Source organism: Puma concolor, chromosome A2 (assembly GCF_028749965.1).
Source record: "Puma concolor isolate L17-30 chromosome A2, mPumCon1.1.hap2, whole genome shotgun sequence".
Taxonomy (NCBI): Eukaryota; Metazoa; Chordata; class Mammalia; order Carnivora; family Felidae; genus Puma; species Puma concolor.
In genome coordinates this window covers 124,697,204-124,720,233 of record NC_141668.1, presented here as the reverse complement: position 1 = coordinate 124,720,233, position 23,030 = coordinate 124,697,204, and the positions used below count along the sequence as shown (strand labels likewise).

The 23,030-nt window shown below is 39.8% G+C and overlaps 1 protein-coding gene across 2 annotated transcripts in view; it reads right to left on the bottom strand.

The window, feature by feature from the left end:
* The window catches only part of SUMF1 (sulfatase modifying factor 1), a 93,835-nt gene that overhangs the window by 50,373 nt on the left and 20,432 nt on the right, over positions 1-23,030 (bottom strand). For both annotated transcript variants that reach the window (XM_025922588.2, XM_086697552.1), the window contains exon 3: positions 21,216-21,290. In XM_025922588.2, coding sequence (XP_025778373.1) covers positions 21,216-21,290 — 75 coding nt within the window. The remainder of the gene's footprint in view (positions 1-21,215; positions 21,291-23,030) is intronic.

Sequence of the window (23,030 nt, the reverse complement as noted above, 5' to 3'; positions counted from 1 at the left end):
TTGCTCACAGAGTCGAGCAGACTGGCATGTATGATAAGCCTCATCCTACAAAGAGGACTTTTTTTTTTTTTTTTAAATGTGGTTGCCCACCTACCCATTTTCTGTTCAACTGAGACAATTCCAGAGTTACAGCACTCCCTTATATCCAGGGGGGAAAGGATTTTAACTTGACCTATTTCTACTCAACCATCTCCATAGCAACTGTCTTGGGTTTTAAGTTGAAACAGCTGTACCAGACAGCCAGTGACCAATTACAATGTAAATAGAAGCCATGTGAGTATTGATGTCCCCTTGAGAAATGGACTTCCTGGCGCAAAGACATCTTTTCTCACCTCTCCCTAGGGAATTGTAGTAACAGTTTAAAGAAAAGAAATGGAGAAGATATCAAAGGCATCTTTATTCTTGCCAGAGGTGGTAAATTATGCTTCTTATACACACACAGCCTAGAATACAGTCGGCACAGGAAAAAGAGCACTGTGTAATTATGCATATTCAAGTTTAAAGATGTCAGGTTCACAACTTTACAGCTGTTCTCTTAAAAACTAAATGCATTTAGGGGCGCCTGGGTGGCGCAGTCGGTTAAGCATCCGACTTCAGCCAGGTCACGATCTCGCGGTCCGTGAGTTCGAGCCCCGCGTCAGGCTCTGGGCTGATGGCTCAGAGCCTGGAGCCTGTTTCCGATTCTGTGTCTCCCTCTCTCTCTGCCCCTCCCCCGTTCATGCTCTGTCTCTCTCTGTCCCAAAAATAAATAAAAACGTTGAAAAAAAATTTAAAAAAAACAACTAAATGCATTTAAACAAGCAAATTAAAAAGATGGACATTGGGGCGCCTGGGTGGCTGAGTCGGTTAAGCGTCCGACTTCGGCTCAGGTCACGATCTCACGGTCCGTGGGTTCGAGCCCCGCGTCAGGCTCTGGGCTGATGATGGCCCAGAGCCTGAAGCCTGCTTCCGATTCTGTGTCTCCCTCTCTCTCTGACCCTCCCCCGTTCATGCTCTGCCTCTCTCTGTCTCAAAAATAAATAAACGTTAAAAAAAAAAAATTAAAAAAATAAATAAAAATAAAAAGATGGACATTTCTTGAAATAGTTTAAATATGACAGTTACCCCTATAAAAACAGCCTGGGAGAAGTTTCAACTGACACTAGTGAACAATGAGAAATTATAGACCTGTTCAAATTCATGAAGTGTAAGTTAAAACCGGAGGAGAATCCAGCAACTGAAGGAATCAAACAAAATAGAAAGCACACAGTGAGTTAAAAATCTCTTCCTTCACGGGCCCCTGGGTGGCTCAGTCAGTTAAGCATCTGACTCTTGATTTTGGCTCAAGTCATGATCTCAGAATTTGTGAATTCAAGCCCCACATTGGGCTCTGTGCTGACAGTGCAGACTGCTTGGGATTCTCTGTCTCCCTCTCTCTCTTCCCCTCCCTACCCATGTGTGCATGCTCACTCTCTCTCTCAAAAATAAACAAACAATTAAAAATAAAAGAACTAGGCTTTAATAAAGAACAAAAATGAATTCATCATTGAAATAGGTAGGTAGTCCATTCTGAAGGCTTATTTTAAATTAAATCCTAAATTAGGTATTCATTAATAGAATTTGTGTGACAGAAAAAGGCATACTTTTTCACACAGAGTACAAATATTTATGAAATTTAAGACATATATGAAAATTTTCAATACTTTTTGCTTCAGTTCTTAGTGAAATTCCTCATGCTAGAATGCACTACATTCCCACGGCATCAATCAGTATACTCTAAATATTCATTACACATCCTTAAGAGAGAAGTGGGTAGATAGCCTATATATAGTCATTCACTATATGTAACATGAAAAAAAATCGCTCAAAGAATCACTGGGCTCAAAGAATCCTTAAATATGATCTAGTTTGTCTCCTTCTTTTTTTTTATCTTATTTTTCCTTCCCTTCCCCCACGTTCATCTGTTTTGTTTCTCAAATTCCACATATGAGTGAAATCATATGATATTTGTCTTTCTCTGACTGACTTATTTTGCTTACCATAATACACTACCCATAAGAGACTCTTAAATACAGAGAACAAACTGAGGGTTGCAGGAGGGGAGTTGTGTGGGGGGATGGGCTACCTGGGTGATGGGCATTAAGGAAGGCACTTGTTGGAATGAGCATTGAGTGTTATATGTAAGTAATGAATCACTAAATTCTACCTCTGAAACCACTACTACACTATATGTTAACTAACTTGGATTTAAATAAAAAATAAATACATTTTAAAATTTTTTAAAAAATAAAATAAGTGCTCTAGTTTACTTCTCAGTTGTATGAAGAAAGTTGATTTGGGATTTTTAAAAAAAAAGAGAAAGAAAAAGATTTTTTTTAATATATATATTTTTTACTTCTTTAGGCAAAGAGGTGTCCATGTAAATCAACATAACAGCAATTTGATAATACTCAGCAGAAGACTACATCATATGCACACACAGCAAGGAGACCGGCTGAGTTGCTTAGCTTATTTGTACATCCAGAGGAAGGAACAGAATGTAGTCATTAAAAATTATATGCAGGAAAAATGTAAAAATGTAATTGCTTAGATAAATGTTTACCCTACACAGAAAATGAAAAAAGCCACTTATAAGTATGTGTAGACAAGTCTACTTAAAAATGTGTTTACAGACAGACACCATAAACACACCCCAAGAAAAGATTAGTAGTACATATACTGAAGTGTCTGCGATGGTTATTTCTGGGTAGTGAGATTATGGATAATATTTAATGTTCTTTTGTGGGCACCATTTTTAATTTGTAAATTCTCTACACTGCACATATTTTTACTCAGCTTTTCTGTTTTCTTTTATTTATTTTTTTTTTCAACGTTTATTTATTTTTGGGACAGAGAGAGACAGAGCATGAACGGGGGAGGGGCAGAGAGAGAGGAAGACACAGAATCGGAAACAGGCTCCAGGCTCTGAGCCATCAGCCCAGAGCCCGACGCGGGGCTCGAACTCACGGACCGCGAGATCGTGACCTGGCTGAAGTCGGACGCTTAACCGACTGCGCCACCCAGGCGCCCCTTTTCTGTTTTCTTTTAACAGAGGTAAAAGACTTAAGTTTACAATGAAACACCAAAAAATAATCAATATTAAAAATATTTATTAATTTAATTAAAAATTATTTATATCCACCATTCTTCTGCAAACTTTATTATTTTTAATGTTTATTTAATTTTGAGAAAGAGAGAGCAGGGAAGAGGCAGAGAGAGAAGGAGCAGAGCATCTGAAGCGGGCTCTGTGCTCACAGCAGATAGCCCAATGCAGGGCTCAAACTCACCAACCGTGAGATCATGACCTAAGCCAAAGTAGGACGCTAAACTGACTGAGCCACCCAGGTGCCCCTGCAAATTTTATTTTTATATTCATCTTCCAGTTTCATCAATCAGCGTACACATTTTTACATATTTTTTCCAAATTATATATTGATTGTTTTCATTCATTTTACTAAATATTTTCCTATTTTTAATCTGGACTTCACAACAAACATTTTTAGTGGCCACACACAATATTTTGTCATCTTGATATATCATAATTTACCAAATAATCTCCTAACACTGAACCACTCAAGTTATATTAAACTTTGTTGCTCTTGGGGGGGGGGGGGCAGCTATTACAGATAACAATACAGTAAACATCTTCAAACACCTTTACTTACATTTTGAATTTTTTTTGCTTCTGCTAAATTTCCAGAAATAGTACCTAAGAGTATATCTCTATAGTTCTTTCTAAAACATTTTTAAAAATCTTCAACATTAATAGATTTTGTGAGTAGTTTCCCTCTGCAAAGAGGGCTGAGTATATGTAAAAAAAATCATGGCACTCCACAGCAAGGTATTTATTACAATTCTTTACAAGGAGGCTCCATTTAGGCTCCTTAAATTGGTAGTGGCTTACTTAGATCCTTTTCAATGTATAATACAGGGAAATTGCACAAAGTCTGAATGCCATTTGATTTTTTTCTTCATGCATTCCAAGTTCTGAAGCTTCTGAGAAAAAAAAGGGCAAACAGAAGACAGAATGCAGAAAAAGCATCCTAAGAACGGGAGATTTTGGAGGTAAATCAGAAAATGAATAATCCTGCCTGTTTTTTGGAAAAGAGAAGAAAAAGAGGAGAATCATCACCCCCAAAAGTATCATGATAAAGGGGACAGGACTCTTGCTGCAAAGGCAGTCAAGGTCCACAGTCAGAGATGATCTATCTACTTCCTAACTGTGGTTTAGCGACAGGCATCTGCAGAGGGTCACACAGCGTGGTGGTTCAACTCCTGTCCCTTGAAACTAGAGGCTACTAGGGGCGCCTGGGTGGCTCAGTCGGTTAAGCATCCGACTTCAGCTCAGGTCATGATCTCGCGGTCTGTGAGTGCAAGCCCCGCATCGGGCTGTGTGCTGACAGCTCAGAGCCTGGAGCCTGTTTCAGATTCCGTGTCTCCCTCTCTTTCTGACCCTCCCCCGTTTATACTCTGTCTCTCTCTGTCTCAAAAATAAATAATAAATGTTAGGAAAAAAAAAGAAAAGAAAATAAACTAGAGGCTACTACTGAGCTAGCCCATCTCAGCCTAGGACTGCAGGACCACAGAACAAATTCTGAATACTCCACAGGGCTAACTTCTTCAGGTTACCAGCCCGACATGTATGTTTCACCCTGCAGCTGGACACTGTGCCAGAGGCAGCATAGTGAATGCTGATTCTCCTTGTGGTGACAACACACAATATAGGAAACATATGCATAATTTTTAACAACATTGTGTATCTTGCAAAGCTCTGCTAGAGTTGGGGAAGCAAAGACGAGCTTGGCAGGGAGTGGAAACCTGGCTCTATACTCAGGGATGCCATGTTTTCCCAGTATGACTGCATGCTTAACACAGGCATGCTTACAATGCTGCAGGGTTTTAAAGGTGGGATGGATCTGGGAGGCCATCTATTTAAACTTCCTCATTTTACAGATGAAAAAATAAGCCCTGAAAAGCAGCAGGCAAAGCCAGGAAAAGAACTTACAACTGCAGATTTTCAGTTCATAACTCTTTTCTACTATCCAAGCATTTTCCAACAGCTGTTTCCGAACAGTTTACAAGATGTTGGTAGGTGAAGGGGGAGGTGGTGGTGGAGGTGGGGAGGCTCCACAGTCACAGCAGTCTAAGTAGTTAGGAAGGCACAGGGTCAATCAAGTTAAACAAGATGATGATGATGATGATTATTATTATTATTATTATTATTGCAGAACTTTTCAAAATCTTTAAACTGTAACATGTAATTAAGTTTTGAATAGGGGGATATAGTATGCATCTGAGCCAAGTAGTTCACCAAGTTGTTAGTAGGTTCCAATCCTGCCTCTCCTACTATTTACTAGCGATGTGACATTGGGCAAGTTACTGAACCTCTCTGAGCCATGGTTTCCTCAATCAGTAAAATTAGTACACTAAGAAATCTTATCTAACATACTAGATATTAGTAATATACTAGTAACATCTAGTCAGTTTATTACTAGAAATCTATAAAATTCACAATTTATTTATTTATTTATTTATAAAATTATCTCACAATTTGTGGGTTCAAGCACCAAGTCAGTCTCTGCACTGAGAGCCTAGAGCCTGCTTCAGATTCAGTGCCCACCTCTCTCTCTGCCCCTCCCCCATTCATGCTCTGTCTCTCTCTCTCTCTCTCAAAAATAAAAATAAACATTTAAAAAAAAAAACTAATTTACAATGGTTTCATTCACTCATTCATTCATTCACTCAATAAACATTCCATGAACATCTGCCCTACGCCAGCCCTGTGCTGGGCCCAGGAGGTACAGAAACGAAGCATACAATCTGGGGGTGAAGGCAAACAAATGAGTAGATGACTTTAAGCCTGCATTAAATACTGTGACCAAGAGGAACTGAATGAGCTATGGGAGCCCAAGGAGGGGCACCCAACCACAGTCAGGGGATGCTACTTTGCAAGTGCTTCTCATAGGAGGTGAGAAGGAAGAGCAAGTGAAGCAGGGAAGGAGTGGGTAGGGCATTCCACACAGGAAGCTGCCTGCATTGTAAGTGTACTTCACTTAATCAGAAAAGTTGGGCATCAATATTTTTGGTTCAATAAAACATACCACAGATCTTCAGAACCTTAGATCTGAATGGAATGTCAAGAGGTCACGTGATTTCAACTTTTTTTTTTTAATTTTTTTTTTTCAACGTGTTTTTTTATTTATTTTTGGGACAGAGAGAGACAGAGCATGAATGGGGGAGGGGCAGAGAGAGAGGGAGATACAGAATCGGAAACAGGCTCCAGGCTCCGAGCCATCAGCCCAGAGCCTGACGCGGGGCTCGAACTCACGGTCCGCGAGATCGTGACCTGGCTGAAGCTGGACGCTTAACCGACTGCGCCACCCAGGCGCCCCTCAACTTTTATAACCAAAGGCATCCTTTCTACGGTGTCCCTAGGAGGATAGGTAAGGTAGGATAAACACTGGTCCTCATGCGATGGAGCAGTCCAGATTTACACCTGTTATCCAGCATAATTAAGAGCATCCCATTTCACTCTCAAAAGTGTCCTGATTTGGACAATAAATTGTATGGTCACTCTATCAATAGATGGTCTCCCTGTCTCAGCTTGAACAATTCGGGTGACCGACACCACTTCCTCACAGGCAGTCCCTCATGTCTAGGTCATTCTAGTAAACAGAAGATTCCTAATCAATGGTTAAAATGAAATGCCTTCCAGAGGGCTTCCAACTGCTGGCACTCATTAGGCTCCCAAGGATCACATGGAATAAATTAAATTCCTTTCAGATCACCTTTCAGACATTTGTAGAATAATTATAATTCAGTCAACTCTTAGTCTTCACTAGGTTCAGTAATTTCTCCAACCTTCTCCAGGTTCTCTACCATCTCAAAGGCAATCACCATCTCCCCAGCTTCTCAGGCCAAAACGTAGTAGTCATACTTGAGTCCCTCCTCTCCTTCTCCCCTTATGGGTTCAGATGTACTTCCAAATATCAGACCACTTTGAGCATCTCTACTCCTACCACCCTGCTCTACAGCAATCAAGTCTCACCAACTGTGACAAAACCCATGCAGAAGCCAGAGCAACCTCTTTACTTTTTTTTTTAATTTAAATTTTTATTAGTTAACATATAGTGCAGTATTGGTTTCAGGAGTAGAATTCAGTGATTCATCAGTTACAGACAACATCCAGTGCTCATCCCAAGTACCCTCCTTAATGTGCATCAACCATCTAGCCCATCACCGATGCACCTCCCTCCATCAATCCTCAGTTTGTTTTCTAACATTAAGAGTCTCTTGTGGTTTCCCTCTCTTCTCTTCCCCACCCCTTCCCATATGTTCATCTGTTTTGTTTCTTAAATTCCACATATGAGTGAAATCATATGGTATTTGTGTTTCTCTGATTGACTTTGTTTAGCGTAATACATTCTGGCTTCATCCACGTCATTGCAAATGGCAAGATTTGATTCTTTTTGAGTAATAGTCTACGGTGTATATATACCGCATCTTCTTTATCCATTCATCAGTCAACGAACATTTGGCTCTCTCCATAGTTTGGCTATTGTTGATGATGGTACAGAGCAGCCTCTTTAAAATGTTAACTAGGTCCGGGGCGCCTGGGTGGCTCAGTTGGTTGAGTGACTGACTTTGGCTCAGGTCATGATCTCATGGTTTGGAGTTCGAACCCCACGTCAGGCTCTGTGCTGACAGCTCAGAGCCTGGAGCCTGCTTCGGATTCTGTGTCTCCCTCTCTCTCTGCTCCTCCCCCACTCATGCTCTGTCTCTCTCTGTCTCAGAAATAAACAAAAAAATTTTTTATTGAATGTTAACTAGGTCCAATGGCTTCTCACTGCACTGAAGAAGAAACCCAAACTTCTCTGAGGCTGCAGAGCCCTATGTAATCCACTTGCCACCTATTTTCCCAACCTAACCATCAACTTACATCACAATCCCCCTCGTTCATCACTCCCTCATTACTGGTCATGCTGGCTCCTATTCCTCATTTAGGTTTCCACTCAAGTGTCAGAGAAGCCATCCCAGACCCCACAAATAAAAGAGCCAAAAGAACCTGACCACAGTACATTACAGCCACTTTCTATCCTGTTACTCTCTTTACTTTATTCATAGACCATTAGCATAGTCCATTACAACTTCACTTGTTTAGAGTCTTACAGAGTTAAACCTTCAAGAGACTGAGGACTCATACCTGCTTCCCTGTTGTATCCACAGCACTCAGAACACTGCCTCGCCCATAGCACATACGAGATAAACATTTGTTTAATGAATAAATTTACCTGTTCCTGAGGTTTCCATGTTTTCCAAACCCCTCCCCACTTTGGGTGACCATGTTCTGGATAAATACCAATTTTAGATATAGTCTTTCAATGGGATGTCCTTTTGTAAAGAGAGAGACTCAGCTCCTGGCTTATGAGTTTTACACAGTGGGAAAGGTCCTATACTGGTTCTCAGGGACTAATAGGTAGGTACCACACTCGACATTATCCAGAACTGAGGCAAACCATTTCCCCTCCTGGGCCATAACTGCCTCATCTATAAAGAAGGGTTTTTTGCCAAATGGTTTTGAAAGTTCCATTGACTCAAAATTCTCATTTTTGCATAACTTCTTCTTAAAGCTGGATCTCTCCTAGGCATGACTCCCTACTCAATAGTCAATCTTTGTCTCACTTTAGAGGTTTACAATGCAGACACCAATATTTGGGAGGTACGAGGATGTGAAAATCATTATTACTTCTTCATCGAAGTCAAATCACAAAAGACCGAGGACTTGGAAAGAAACTAAAGGGGGTACCTGGGTGGCTCAGTTACTTAAATGTCCAACTCTTGATCTCAGCTCAGGTTTTGATGTCAGAGTGGTGACTTCAAGCCCCGTGTTGGGTTCTGTGCTGGGTATGAAGCCTACTAGAAGAAGAAGTAGGAGAAGAGGAAGAGGAGGAAGAAAATGGAAAAGAAAGAGAAGAAGAGGAAGAGGAGGAGAAGGAAGAGGAGGAGGAGAAACTTAAGGACTCCTTAAAGAGATATTTTTTTTTTTTTTTTTTAACATTTATTTATTTTTGGGACAGAGAGAGACAGAGCATGAACGGGGGAGGGGCAGAGAGAGAGGGAGACACAGAATCGGAAACAGGCTCCAGGCTCTGAGCCATCAGCCCAGAGCCCGACGCGGGGCTCGAACTCACGGACCGCGAGATCGTGACCTGGCTGAAGTCGGACGCTTAACCGACTGCGCCACCTAGGCGCCCCTCAAAGAGATATTTCAAGTCTGAGCCTCTAGAACCCCAATATGCCTTGCCTCATTCACACTCATTCTGATCAGGTGCCTTGTTTCAGAGCAGGTTGGAAAAAAAAACTATGCCCTGTTATCCTATTGTATTGGGTTCTCACCTTCCAGGGTTATCAGGCTTTGCTTCCTGAGCCTACACCACACATTGACTCCTCAATCAGACAGACAACTATTCTTTTCAAAAACAGACACAAAATACAGTTGTGTGACTATGTTTTCTTCTTATCTTATCCCGTCAGCCACCCCTGGACCACCCTTCCCAAATAACTCAGTTACTGTGAACCTACCTCAACCCCGATTGACTAAGCCAGTGTTTTCTTGCCAAGAAAAAGCAACTTTCCAACATGAGACAGGTCATGTGAGGTCTGAGCCCCGTAGCTTTCAAAAACTAAATGCTCTAATAGATGATACCCAAATGGCATTTTTTCATTTTTTTTGGCAAATATTTATTAGGTGCTTAAGCGATAGTAACTATGCTGGGGACATAGTGGTATAGTGCATTCTCACACACCATTATAGAATATACCTGGTAAAGGGGAAGGCATTCAACAAATACCTACAGAAACAATTATAAGTGAGACAACTGACATAAAAAGAAAGCACAAGAAGTGACAAGAATAAATGGAACAATCTAAATCTGGAATATGGGACAAGAGAAAGCCATTTCAAATGGACTTCCCAGAGTAAATGTAGCTAAGACCAGACCATAGAAGGCTGAAGGTGAGTAGCCAGAGCATAGGAACATAGTAGGTCCTTCACCAGATGCTTTGCTCTAGTTGATCCCAAAATTAGTTATTCCATATCTGCAAGGCTTCCCTTAAATGCCTCTTCCTCACACAGTCCTTTCCTGGTCAACAACAAATGCAGCTCTCCAGGCACCTCCCCTAACTGCTCCACAGCACTCCTTACCACAGCACCTGTCCATGCCCTTCCCAATTCATTTCTCAATGTTATTTCATGCTACCTCCAGGACATTCCACGATGGTATGGATCTCACATATTCTCATTCTTTTTGAAAATTTTAAAAAAACATGATGTATGTGTCTTCGTTTTTATTTCTCTAAAACATTTGATATAAAAAATTCATAAATCAGAAAAAAACATCTAATTTTGGTTTAGAGCCTATATGACCCCATCCCTTAAATTGTGAGCCTGTAAAGGGCAACAGGGTGGAATATCTTCCATTTCTGTATTCTCAGGAATAGCAAAGTATCTGGAGGACAGGACATTTTTTATTGTTTGCTAAAGAGGCCACATTTTAAGCCAAAAAGCAAACTTTCAAACAGAGGGAGGTAGACTCATTTCCATCACTAGAAGAAGTCAAAGAACACACCACAGGGATAATGGCAGGTAATTAAGGAGGCATGAATCCAAACAACTACTCAAAAAATACGTCACTGTACATAGTCAAAAGAATTGAAAGCAGGCACTCAGACACTTGTAGACCAATGTTCACAGCAGCATTATTCACAAAAGCCAAAACAGCTATTAGATGTTAAATAGCCAGAAACAGCACAAATGTCCATTAACAGATGAACAGATAAACAAAATGTGGTCTATAGAAACAATGGAATATCATTCAGCCTTAAAGAGATGAAATCTAATACATGCTGTAACATAAATGAAACTTGAAGACATTTTGCTAAGTCATGTAAGCCAGACACAAAAGGACATTTCTATGAGACACGGAGAGTAAAGAAACTTATAGAGAGACCAAGTACAATCAAGGTTACCAGGTGATGGGAGGGAAGGAAGAATGTGAAGTTATTGCTTCATGGGTACAGAGTTTCTGTAAGGGATGGTCAACAAATTCAGAAAAAATACAGTGATGATGACTGCATGACATTGGGAATGACTTACTGCCAACGAACTGTATGCTCAAAAATGATTAAAAAAGGGCGCCTGAGTGACTCAGTCGGTTAAGCGTCCAACTTCAGCTCAGGTCGTGATCTCAATTTGTGAGTTCCAGCCCCACATCGGGCTCTGTGCTGACAGCTCAGAGCCTGGAGCCTGCTTCAGATTCTGTGTCTCCCTCTCTCTCTGCCCCACATCCCACTCACACTCTGTCTCTCAAAAATAAATAAACATTAAAAAAAATTTTTTTAATGGTTACAATGTTAAATTTTATGTTTTTGTATATTTTCACCACCCTCACTAAAAAAAAAAAAAAAAAAAAAGAAAAGAAAAGAAAAGGAAAGGATGTATCACTGATATTTCTCCAGCCAAGGACTCTGAGATAATCCAAGAGGATTTATTCCACAATACCAAATCCTTTCAAAATATCATTACAACTTGGCAGAGTGCTATATATGATGTTATCAAATCTTACAAATGGGCAACAGTAAAGCAAAGCAAAGAAAATTTAACTCAATTTTCAATTAGAGATAGCACACTGGAAGAAGCCAGCATAATGACATTTACTAAAAGACTTTTTATGTGCTAAGTACTGTAGTAGGTGGTTCTTTGTACATGAATTTGATCTTTACAATACTCTCCTAGTTAGGCATTATTACCCATACAAGAAATTGATTAAAAGAAGCAAAATGCTAGTTACAGTAAAGAAAAAAATAATTAACCACAGTGATGCACTGGCAGAAAAGGAATGAAGAAACAAACTACAAAATCACCACTGGCAGTAAACAAGACAAAACTTGGGGTCTACACCTAACCAGGTTACCAGATTAACTGCCTTTAAAAACAAAACAAAACAAAAACCTCAACATTTTCCTGAGAATTATATCAAGACCAGAAACTCAACACTGAAGGGAAAAGAAAATGAACCAGTGCCAACCATAAGATACCCCATAAAATGGAATTACTCCATAAGATGGAATTCCATAAGATGCAATACTCCATAAGATGGAATTATCAAAGACTTTTTTTAAGGGCATGGAGCCCAACACAGGGTATGAACTCACAACCCTGAGATCAAGAATTGTACATTGAACCGACCAAGCCACCCAGGCACCCCGGAATTACCAAAGACTTTAAAGCAGCTATTACAATCATCAGCTATGAGGTAAAGGTGAATATTCTTGAAATGAATAGATAGGTAGGAGTTATCAGCAGAGAAACAGGAACTATTTTTTAAAAAGAAACTTTAGAGGGGCGCCTGGGTGGCTCAGTCGGTTAAGCGGCCGACTTCAGCTCAGGTCATGATCTTGCGGTCCGTGAGTTTGAGCCCCGCATCCGGCTCTGTGCTGACAGCTCAGAGCCTGGAGCCTGTTTCAGATTCTGTGTCTCCCTCTCTCTGACCCTCCCCCGTTCATGCTCTGTCTCTCTCTGTCTCAAAAATAAATAAAGGTTAAAAAAATAATTAAAAAAAAATAAAAAAACTTTAGAATTGCAAAATATAATATCTAAAATTAAAAATTCACTGGATAGGCTCAAGAGCACAATGACAATAACAGAAAAGGGGGAACTTGAAGATATATCAATAGAAAGTACACAATCTAAAGAACAGAGAGAAAAAAACGATTTTAAAACAATGAAGAAAGACTTAGGAACCTGTAGGATAATATCTACATGGGATAACACCCATGCATTGGAGTCCTAAAAAGAAAGGAGACATTAATGTTGAAAAATATTTGCCAAAACGGCTGAAAACTCCCCTAATGTGGTTAAAGCCATAAATCTACAGACCAAGGACCTCAAAAAATAGGATAATCCCTAAATCCTAAGAAAACCCCAAATGTCCAAATCATAATCAAACTACAGAGACAAGATTTTTTTTTAATTTTTTTAATGTTTATTTATTTTTGAGAGAGGGAGAAAGGGAGAGCATGAGCAGGGGAGGGGCAGAGAGAGAGGGGGACACACAATCTGAAGCAGGCTCCAGGCTCTGAGCTGCCAGCACAGAGCCTGATGCGGGGCTCAAACTCACGAACTGCGAGATCATGACCTGATCTGAAGTCTGATGCTTAACCGACTGAGCCATCCGGGCACCCTAAGATTTTTTAAGGCTTGAAAGGAGCCAGAAAATAATGACACTAATAGATATAAGAGAACAGTGAACTGGTGCTATCAGAAACCACATGACTAGAAAAGAGTCAAACATTTTCAAAGTGACGAAAGAAGTGCCAACCCAGAGATCTGTTGTATCCAGTGAAAATATCCTTCAGGAATGAAGGGGACATAAAGACATGTCTCATCTCAGATGAGAACAAACTAAGAGAATTCATGGATATAAGACTTGTTCTCACATAAATGCTAACAGAAGTTATTTAGGTTGAAAGGAGATAATACCAGAGGAAAACAGGCAACTTCTGAAATAAAGAGCAACAGAAATGGTTTGGGTAAATATAATAGATTACTTTTCTTCTTTAAATTAAAAATATAGGGGCACCTGGGTGGCTCAGTTGGTTAAGCATCTGACTTGGGCTCAGATCATGATCTCACTGTTCATGAGTTTAAGCCCCGCGTCAGGCTCTGTGCTGACAGCTCAGAGCCTGGAGCCAGCTTCAGATTCTGTGTCTCCCTCTCTCGCTCTCTCTGTCCCTCCCCCACTCGTGCTCTGTCTCTCTCTCTCTCACTCAAAATTAAATAAACATTAAATATATATATATGTATATATATATATATACATATATATATATATATATATGATGTTGCAAACAAAAATTATAACACCATCTTGGGTCTTTTCAATGTATAGAGATATAGTATATATGCCAAGTATAGCACAGGGGTAAAGGAACCTTGATATGGTTATGAGGTACTTACATTTACTTGAAGCATTAAAACGTTAACTCTATGATAGACTGTGAGAAGTTATGTACACAACTTGTAATCCTTATGGCAACTACTAATATTACCAAAGACATAGCCAAAAAGCAACAAAAACTAAAATAAAATATATAAATGGAATATATATACCTATAGATTCAAAAGTGGGTTTAAGAGATTGACAAGGGCTGACTCACACCTAACTGGAGTCCCTAAGAGGGGTAAGTGAGAATGAAGAAAAAGCAATATTGAAAACAATAATGGTTAAAAATAGTCTGAAGTTGGGGCGCCTGGGTGTTGGTTAAATGTCCAGCTCAGGTCTTGATCTCGGGGTCGTGAGTTGGAGTCTTGTGTTGGGCTCCACGCGGGGCATGAAGCCTACTTAAAAAAAAAAAAAAAAAAAAAGAGTCCACAGTTGTTTAAGAAACAGTCCTCAGATCCAGGACGCCCAATGACACTCAAGCTGGATAAATGATAGAAATCAACACCTATAAATATCACAGTCCAAATGTATAATCACAAAGACAGGAGATAATCTTAAAAGCAGCCAGAGCCAGATCACCTGCACAGGAAAAGCACCAGACTGAAGAATGGCAACAACAGAAGCCAGAAGACAGTGAAATCATCTCTTCGGTGAACAGACAGCAAATAATTGCCAATCTCAAGTTTTTACTTCACGAAAATATCTTTCAACAATAAAACAAAATTAAAGATATTTTCAAACTATTAATAACAAGAACATTTACTACCAAAGGATGTCCTTTAGTCAGAAGATACATTCTGTCCGGCATGCAGAAAGGAGGGCGCAGACAGCAGTAATTATAGCCACAACTGAATATTGATTATATAGAAATGTATTGATAACATCTAAGTACTGGAGGAAGAGAACAAATTGGAATAAAATAGTGGATATCAGTAATACATAAGTTGGATGGGGATGATGAGAGCACGGTCCTAGTATTATAGAGCAGAAAAATGAACAGACTAAAAGTTAGACTTTAAATGAACGTTACAATAGTTTAGTAAATGAAGATACATACATATAGAACTTCTAAGGAGACAAGTGAAATTAGAATGAGGAGAAAAAAAATATGCAAGAAATTGAAGAAAAAAGAAGAGAAAAAATGTGATAAAGAGAAAGAAAAGAATAAAATGGTAGAAATAAAGCCAATACATAGGTAATCATAATAAACTATATATAAACATAAATAAACTCTTGACTGAAAGACAAAGACTATTGGAATGGATTTCTTTTTTTTTTTTTTTTTTAACATTTATTTATTTTTGGGACAGAGAGAGACAGAGCATGAACGGGGGAGGGGCAGAGAGAGAGGGAGACACAGAATCGGAAACAGGCTCCAGGCTCTGAGCCATCAGCCCAGAGCCCGACGCGGGGCTCGAACTCCCGGACCGCGAGATCGTGACCTGGCTGAAGTCGGACGCTTAACCGACTGCGCCACCCAGGCGCCCCGGAATGGATTTCTTAAAAACAGTTATATACTGGGGTTTTGGGTGGCTCAGTCAGTTAAGCATCTGACTCTTGATTTCAGCTCAGGTCATGATCTTGTGGTTTCTGGGTTTGAGCCTCTTGTTGGGCTCTGTGCTAACAGCACAGAGCCTGGCTGGCATTCTGTCGTTCTCTCTGCCCCTTCACCACTCACTCTCTGTCTCTCAAAATAAATAAATGAACTTAAAAAAATAAAAATAAATAAAAACATCTGTATACTATTTACAGGAGATATACTTAGGGGTGCCCCACTGGCTCATTTGTAAGAGCATACGACTCTTGATCTCAAGGTCATGAGTTCAAGCCTCACACAGGGTATAGAGATTATTTAAATAAATAAAACTTTGGGGGAAGAAAACCCAAAAAATCTATCTAAAAACAGAGATACAGATAGAATGAAAATGAAAAGATGGAAAAGTATGTATTAGATAAAAATTAGACAAAAGAAAGCTTGTGCACCTATGTAGATACCAGAAAAAATAGACTTGAAGATAAAATTTACTAGAGAAAAAGAGAATCCCTTTTTACAAACCACAAAACATTTAATTCAACAAAAAGAATACATTTCTACACTTATGCACTTACAATTTCAAGCTTAACAGCATAGCTCTGAAATGTATAAAGCAAAAACAGACAGAATCACTAAGAGAAATGATATTGGACATTAGAAAATATTTAGGTATAAATACAACTATACTATAGGATGTGGAACTAATGGGATCATAAAAAAAAAAATCTGTAGATCAAAATGCTTAAAAAAGATGACCCAAAACTTTCAAAATAAACTCTCAAACTTGAAAAGTCAAAAAAAAAAAAAAAAAAAAAAAGAGTAGCAAAGAAATTAAGTGCCTTTTCCCAAAACCAACTGGTAAAAGGCATAGCTGAGGTTTAAAACCAGGTCTCCCTCACTCCAAGGCTGTGATCATTTCCTTATGGCTTCTCTGAATAAACAAGCCCCAAAATCAGTTTGAGAAACAAAAGCCTCGTTGGTCCTGTGAAAGCAGAAACTTCTTAAAGCCGAAATGAAGTTGTTCAGAGAAACCGTGGTTGAGCTACCAGAAAAGTAAAACTTCTAACATCAAAAACGAGCCTGAGCCATTTATCCGTCAGGTTAATGTTTTGAGTGATTTGAATTTACTTTTCCTACATACTGGAACTTGCCTTTCTGAACACTTTCTGGCTTGGCTTACACTAGTTGACTTACCAGGGCTTTTTCTAAAAATTATTTTTGCGGTATGACCTCAGAATCTTGCTGGGCCCCAAGGCATTTCTCATTACAACCCATGCACATTTAGGTAACTGAATCACATCCTTACTAACGGCTCTCTTTCTACCTCAGAGTCATCACCCAGTTGTGATTATGTAAGAGACAGTCAGGCCGCATTACTCCTTGCGGTTTGCGCTGGTCCAGCCTCATCCAAATAACACAGTACCCAGCATTACTTGGGCAAGAGATGGCTGTCTCGAAATTGTTTTTTACTTCAAAAAAAAAAAAAAAATGACTTGGTAATTCTGATTCCTCACTTGAAATTGGCTTTCAGTTAAAAAGAACTTCTCAAAATAGTCTACCCTCCTCCTTTATCAAGGACACCTATTCAAATTTGTTTCCTTAAAATGTTAGCAAATTCAGAAAGTGCCAAACCACAAACCAAGAGCAACTGTTTTCACCCTACCCCATGGCCATTCTTCATGTCAAAGATTTATGAAACAAATTAATAATACAATTATTAAAAATAAGGTACTTTTTAAACATTAAATATTTTAAACACTATCTTTTTCAACAATAGGTTAACTAGATTAAAATACCATAAAACAAAAATAGCACAGCAACAAAAACTAGCATTAATCCTTTAAAGGATTTAAAAGCTATACCTTTAAAGATGATTGTTTCAAACTGAGCATTCAAAAGATAATCACAACAGGGGCGCCTGGGTAGCTCAGGTTAAGCATTCAACTGTTGATTTCAGTTCAGGTCATGACCTCAGAGGTTCCTAGGACTGAGACCCGAATCAGGCTCTATGCTTAGCAGGGAACCTGCTTGGGATTCTCTCTCTTCCTCTCTCTCTGCCCCTCCCCTTGCTCACTAAGGCACTCGGTCTCTCTCAAAATAAATAAATAAATAAACACTTTTTTTATTTTTTATTTATTTATTTATTTATTTTTCAACGTTTATTTATTTTTTGGGACAGAGAGAGACAGAGCATGGATGGGGGAGGGGCATAGAGAGAGGGAGACACAGAATCGGAAACAGGCTCCAGGCTCTGAGCCATCAGCCCAGAGCCTGACGCGGGGCTCGAACTCACAGACCGTGAGATCGTGACCTGGCTGAAGTCGGACGCTTAACCGACTGCGCCACCCAGGCGCCCCAAATAAACACTTTTTTTAAATCCCTTCAAATGATAATCACAACTAAGTAGATTTCATCATGCACATGTACTCTGTTTTAAACAATTAAATTCACACAGTTTCAGATATTTTTGCGGGAAAACCCTAAAAGCCAGTTCAATGTCTTGCCTCAAAACTTTACATTAAAAAAAAAAAAAAAAAACCTACCTAAGATGAAAGCAGCAGTATAATTTTTGGATCTCTCCAAATCTATGCATAAAACAGACAAAGCAACTAAACAGCAACATCAAAAACCTAAGAACAATGTATACAACAAACACCATATTATCTGAGGTCTTGTCATAGGGCTCAAACACGAGTCTGATCAGGCCTGTGGATCCAGCTCCCAGACCACAGGAAATGCAGAGGACAGAGAAAACAGGTGAAGTGCACCATGAGAGGGAAAACAACAAGATTCAGACCAGGGAAACATCCACAGGATTCTTCCAGAGATAAATTGTTAGGGATAAAAGGGGGGGGGGGCAGCAGAGGAAAGAGGACAATGGAAGGGAAACTTGTGATTTAAAATGTCCTGAAAAAGCCACAAATTTATGCTTAAATGGGTAGGATTAAACTATAGTATAGTAGTCTTGGGATGTACAAATGGTGATAATACTATAAAGAAATACAGGGAAGCATTTACTTTATTTTTTTTTAAGTTTACTTATTTATGTTTGAGAGAGAGAGAAAGCGTGACTGGAGGAGGGGCAGAGAGAGAATCCCAAGCAGGCTCTGAGCTGTCAGCAGAGTCTGAATGGGGCTCGAACCCATGAACTGTGAGATCATGACCTGAGTCAAAGGTGGACAGTTAACTGAGTGAGCCACCCAGGTGGCCCAGGAAGCATTTACTTTAAAAAGCAGGATAGCTTGATCTGATCTCAGCTCAGGTCTTGATCTCACAGTCATGAGTTCAAGTCCTGCACCCGGCTCTGCACTGGGCATGAAGCTTACTTAAAAAATAAAAAAATAAAAAGCAGGATAATGGCAACTTTAGGGACAGAGAACGGGGACAAAGCTGTGGTTCATGGAGGGGGTTACTGGGACAGGCAGCAAAATTCTTGTTCCTGACTTAAGTGATAGTTACAAACATGCTCACCTTAGAACACTCAATAAACTAAACATTTGCTTTGTGCGGTTTCTGTATTTGTGTTTTATTTTACAATAAAAAGGCTTTATTAAAGGAAAATCTGTATCACCAGTGCTGTCACAAAAAGAACATTTATGACATTTAAAATAATTACATTCATTTAAAAGTTGTATGACTTATTTTAAATAATTATATGAAAATAAATAATATTATAAAATAATTACATGAAAGTAAACAATATTACTAAATTCTGTTAGCTACTGTAGCCTGGGGAAGGTTCCAAGGTCAATTTTGCATGTTTAAAAGGAGACTAACAAGTGTCACCTAGTGCTAATGACGTTATCACTCAAATGAGACTTACGCCTTGATGTATTCAGGTTTAGGAAGAGACCTGAAAAGGGAATATCTGTCTCACTCCATGATTCAGGATTAGCTTATGCTTAGCTGCCTACCACCTTAACTTAACTCCTGTTTCACTTCAAGTCCCCCTCCTGGGCCATCCCATATGCTATGCTTGTGGAAACACTGGGTTAAAAAAAGGTCTGGTGCATGAGGCTATGTCAGGCCTAAGGAGGGGTTGAAAACAAAAACTTAGCTCTCTCAAATCACGAATAGATTCATCGTATTCATTCCAGCCGTTTCTAAACATGCTTAAAAGCTTTGCTTTTCCATTATGAGCATTTAAGCAAGTGAGCAACACTAGGATCCCGTGAGAGCGGCTTGTTATTGTCCTAGTTACAGCCACACACTCTTCGCTAGGCACTTACAGGGCACCTTCAGAGCCTAGCAATAATCTGCCTGTGCCTTTATGCCTAATGTGTTTGGAGGTTCTCAAGTGACAGGAGGCTCTGTATCTAAAAGAGCAAATTACAAAAATAAGTACAGATGCCCTCCCTCATCTGAGCTCCATATCTTAGAACAAGGTACTGCATCCTGAGTTGCTGGCTCATCAACCCTAGGCCAATGTGACCTCAAAGGCCTTTAAAAAAAAAAAAAAAAAAAAAAAGGATCGGATTACATAGTAGACTTGTAATAAAAACTTGTAATGAGCAAAGAAAACTGAAATTCAGATGCAGCTTGGTCACGTTTTAAAAACATTTATGTAAAACTCATACAAAAAAGTGGGCTGATTCTCCTATAAATGAATTGAGAGCAAGTCTGGTTTCATCTCATGTCTCCCCCATCACTTTTGCTACAGTCATTGGAAAAGAAAGAAAACGGGAGCCAGGACAGTTTAATTTTTTTGGCACTACTGCTCACAAGAGAGAACAGTGACACCAATACAGAAAGACCAAGTTCAGCCAACTGAAAGGGAATCTGTGTAACAAAGGAAGATTAGGGTTGAATTCCTGTCTTCAATCTCTGTATCTTAATCAGTCTCCCTTGCAATCAAGGCGGCCCCCAATTCCCTTCTCTCTCACCACCTCCTGCCTCTTCTGCATTCCCTAACCTCTTTGTTTTGTGAAACTTCAACCTCCTAGCTTACCCACACCCCTTCCCTTGTTCTTATACTTTCTGCCTCCTTCTGAGACGTGTGTAAACAAATATTCAAACATACAGAAATCCCAAGTTCTGCTCACCACACAGGTTATGGAAGCCCAGTGCACTATTCCCATGATTTCTGAGAAAAACACACCTAATTCACATTCCCTGGATCCTCTCTATGAAAGCAGGTACACCCTGGGTGGTAAGGCCAGTTCTGTGGCTCAGTGTCTTGTGACTATCCAGAGCAAAGGTCCTCCTTTCATGAATACTACTCTGATCATAGGAATTCATGAATGTTTAATTAAATAGGAAGCTCCCTCTCCACACTGGCACCTGATGAGGTCAAGACTTTAAGAAGAGAACTTAAAAAAAAAATTCACATTTAAGCCTCCATTCTAGACATGACTGTAAGTAAAAGAAACCCAGGAACATCTAGTGGCCAGCTGAGTTTTCCTCAGCAACACAATGTGTCACTCAGGTGCACAAGACAGAAACCCAAGTCAGACCCACCACTTCTTCAAACACCATCCTGGACTTGTGGCATTTTCAATTCAAGGTGGTCTGGCCCATGGGCCTGTTAGCACAATAAAATTTAGAGCAGAAATGGTTAGGTGCTGGGGGTGGTGAGGAGGGTGGCACTTGTAGTTTGGAGTTTTCAAGCCCTTTCCAACAAGCAGTAGAAAAATGTGAGAGTCTGTTTAAACATTACTCACTGCCTGCTGGATATCAGTCTTCACTTGCTCACTCAACATGCCTTCAAAGACAAAGGAGTCACCAAACTTCTCAGCCTGAAAGGAAAGAAGGCAATAAAAATCCAGGAATGTTGGAGTAACATGTTTCACAAGTACCATTTTCTTTGCACACTGTTAAAGTGATTCTTCTTGTCCAGATGAACTTAAGTTTTTCTTATGACTTCCCAGAGGATTCAGAAATGACTTAAAAGCATCTGGCTTCCTATTAAAACAGGTTAATATCACTTACAGAGGCCACTGTCTTTTCAGGTTCATTTAGCTGATAAGAACGCAGACTGGAAGAGATTAGCTTTTGAGAATGTGATTGCTCCTGTTGATGGAAATGCATCTCCCCAAGTATTACAAATGACTTGGAAATAATAGTATTCCTTACATGTCAGATTACATAATCAACCTTTGTCCTTTGTTCTGCTGCTGCAATCTAGCTAAAAGAACTAAATGGCATTGCTTGCTGATATTCTATCAGATACTCTGATAGATGATACTCTGGCTCCATGAAAGTGTCAACTGTGTTTATAAATCTCAAGTGGCCAATTCAAGCATCAGATGGAAATTTGTATTTTGATTATTTTCGTTTAACATTACCGTCTCAAGTCCTCATCTACCTGGTCTTATTTGTTGCATGTGACCTCATTCTGCAAATGCCTACATTAACCGCTTGGTCTCCATGGTTCTATTCTGCTAGTTTTCCTCCTCTTTCTGACTCTTCCTCCTCATCCCCTGAAATACACAGACTCTTCTTCTAGTCTCTAGACCACTGTTCCTCCCTAGTGCTCTGTCTGGGCTCTCTACTCTTCTCTCACTACACCAGTGGCTCTTGGGCTTTGCGCAGTGGAGATCACCTGGCCAGCCTATCAAAACTACACATTACTGCTTCTCAGTTCCAGAGATTTTGATTCTGGAGGTCTGGGGTGAGGTCAAGGAACCTGCATATGTGAACAGCTCAGCTGGTGATTCTAACACAGGTGGTCCAAGAGATCACACTTTGAGATACAGTGACAAACTGCTACACAAAATCCTTCAGTCTCATCCCTTTAATGGCCACCAGCACACACTGCAATTGACGCTCACATCTCTACCTCCAGTCCTATCCCCACTAGATGATATTAACTGCCTACTGGACCCCTGTAGTTCAGGCCTTACAGACAGCTCAAACTCCTTTTCCTCATCAGAGCTCATCATCTTTTCTTCTCCCCTGCTCTTCTTCCTTCTTCCCTTGTGGGGACATGCCTAAGCATCTAAGCCAACCTTTCATCCAATGAACATGTATCAAACACCCATCTCTGTTCTGTGCCTGACTATGAACTAAATGACAGAGATACAAGATCAATATAAAATAGGCACAGTCCCTGTCTTAAGAGCAGTTACTTGGTGCAAGGGGAGGATGCAGACAAAAAAAATCAAATCAAAGAAAAAAAAAGGAAGAAAATAATTACAACTTACTTGACCCTGTAAGATGAAGAGTATCAAGAAAAGCCTCTGTTTGATAGAGTGCGCCGAGAAAGCCTTCTTGAGAAGGAAACATTAAGCTGATACGAATCAAGAAAGAGAAGAAGCCAGCCACAGTAAGAGGGGGACAGGCAAGGAGAGAGAGAAACTCCAAGCAGGAAAAAAAAAATATGGGCCACTGGGGTACCCAGGAGGCTCAGTCGGTTAAGTGTCTGACTCTTGGTTTCAGCTCAGGTCATGATCTCAAATTCGTGGGTTCAAGCTCCATGTCAGGGTCTATGCTGACAGTGTGGAGCCTGCTTGGGATTCTGTTTCCCTCTCTCTCTC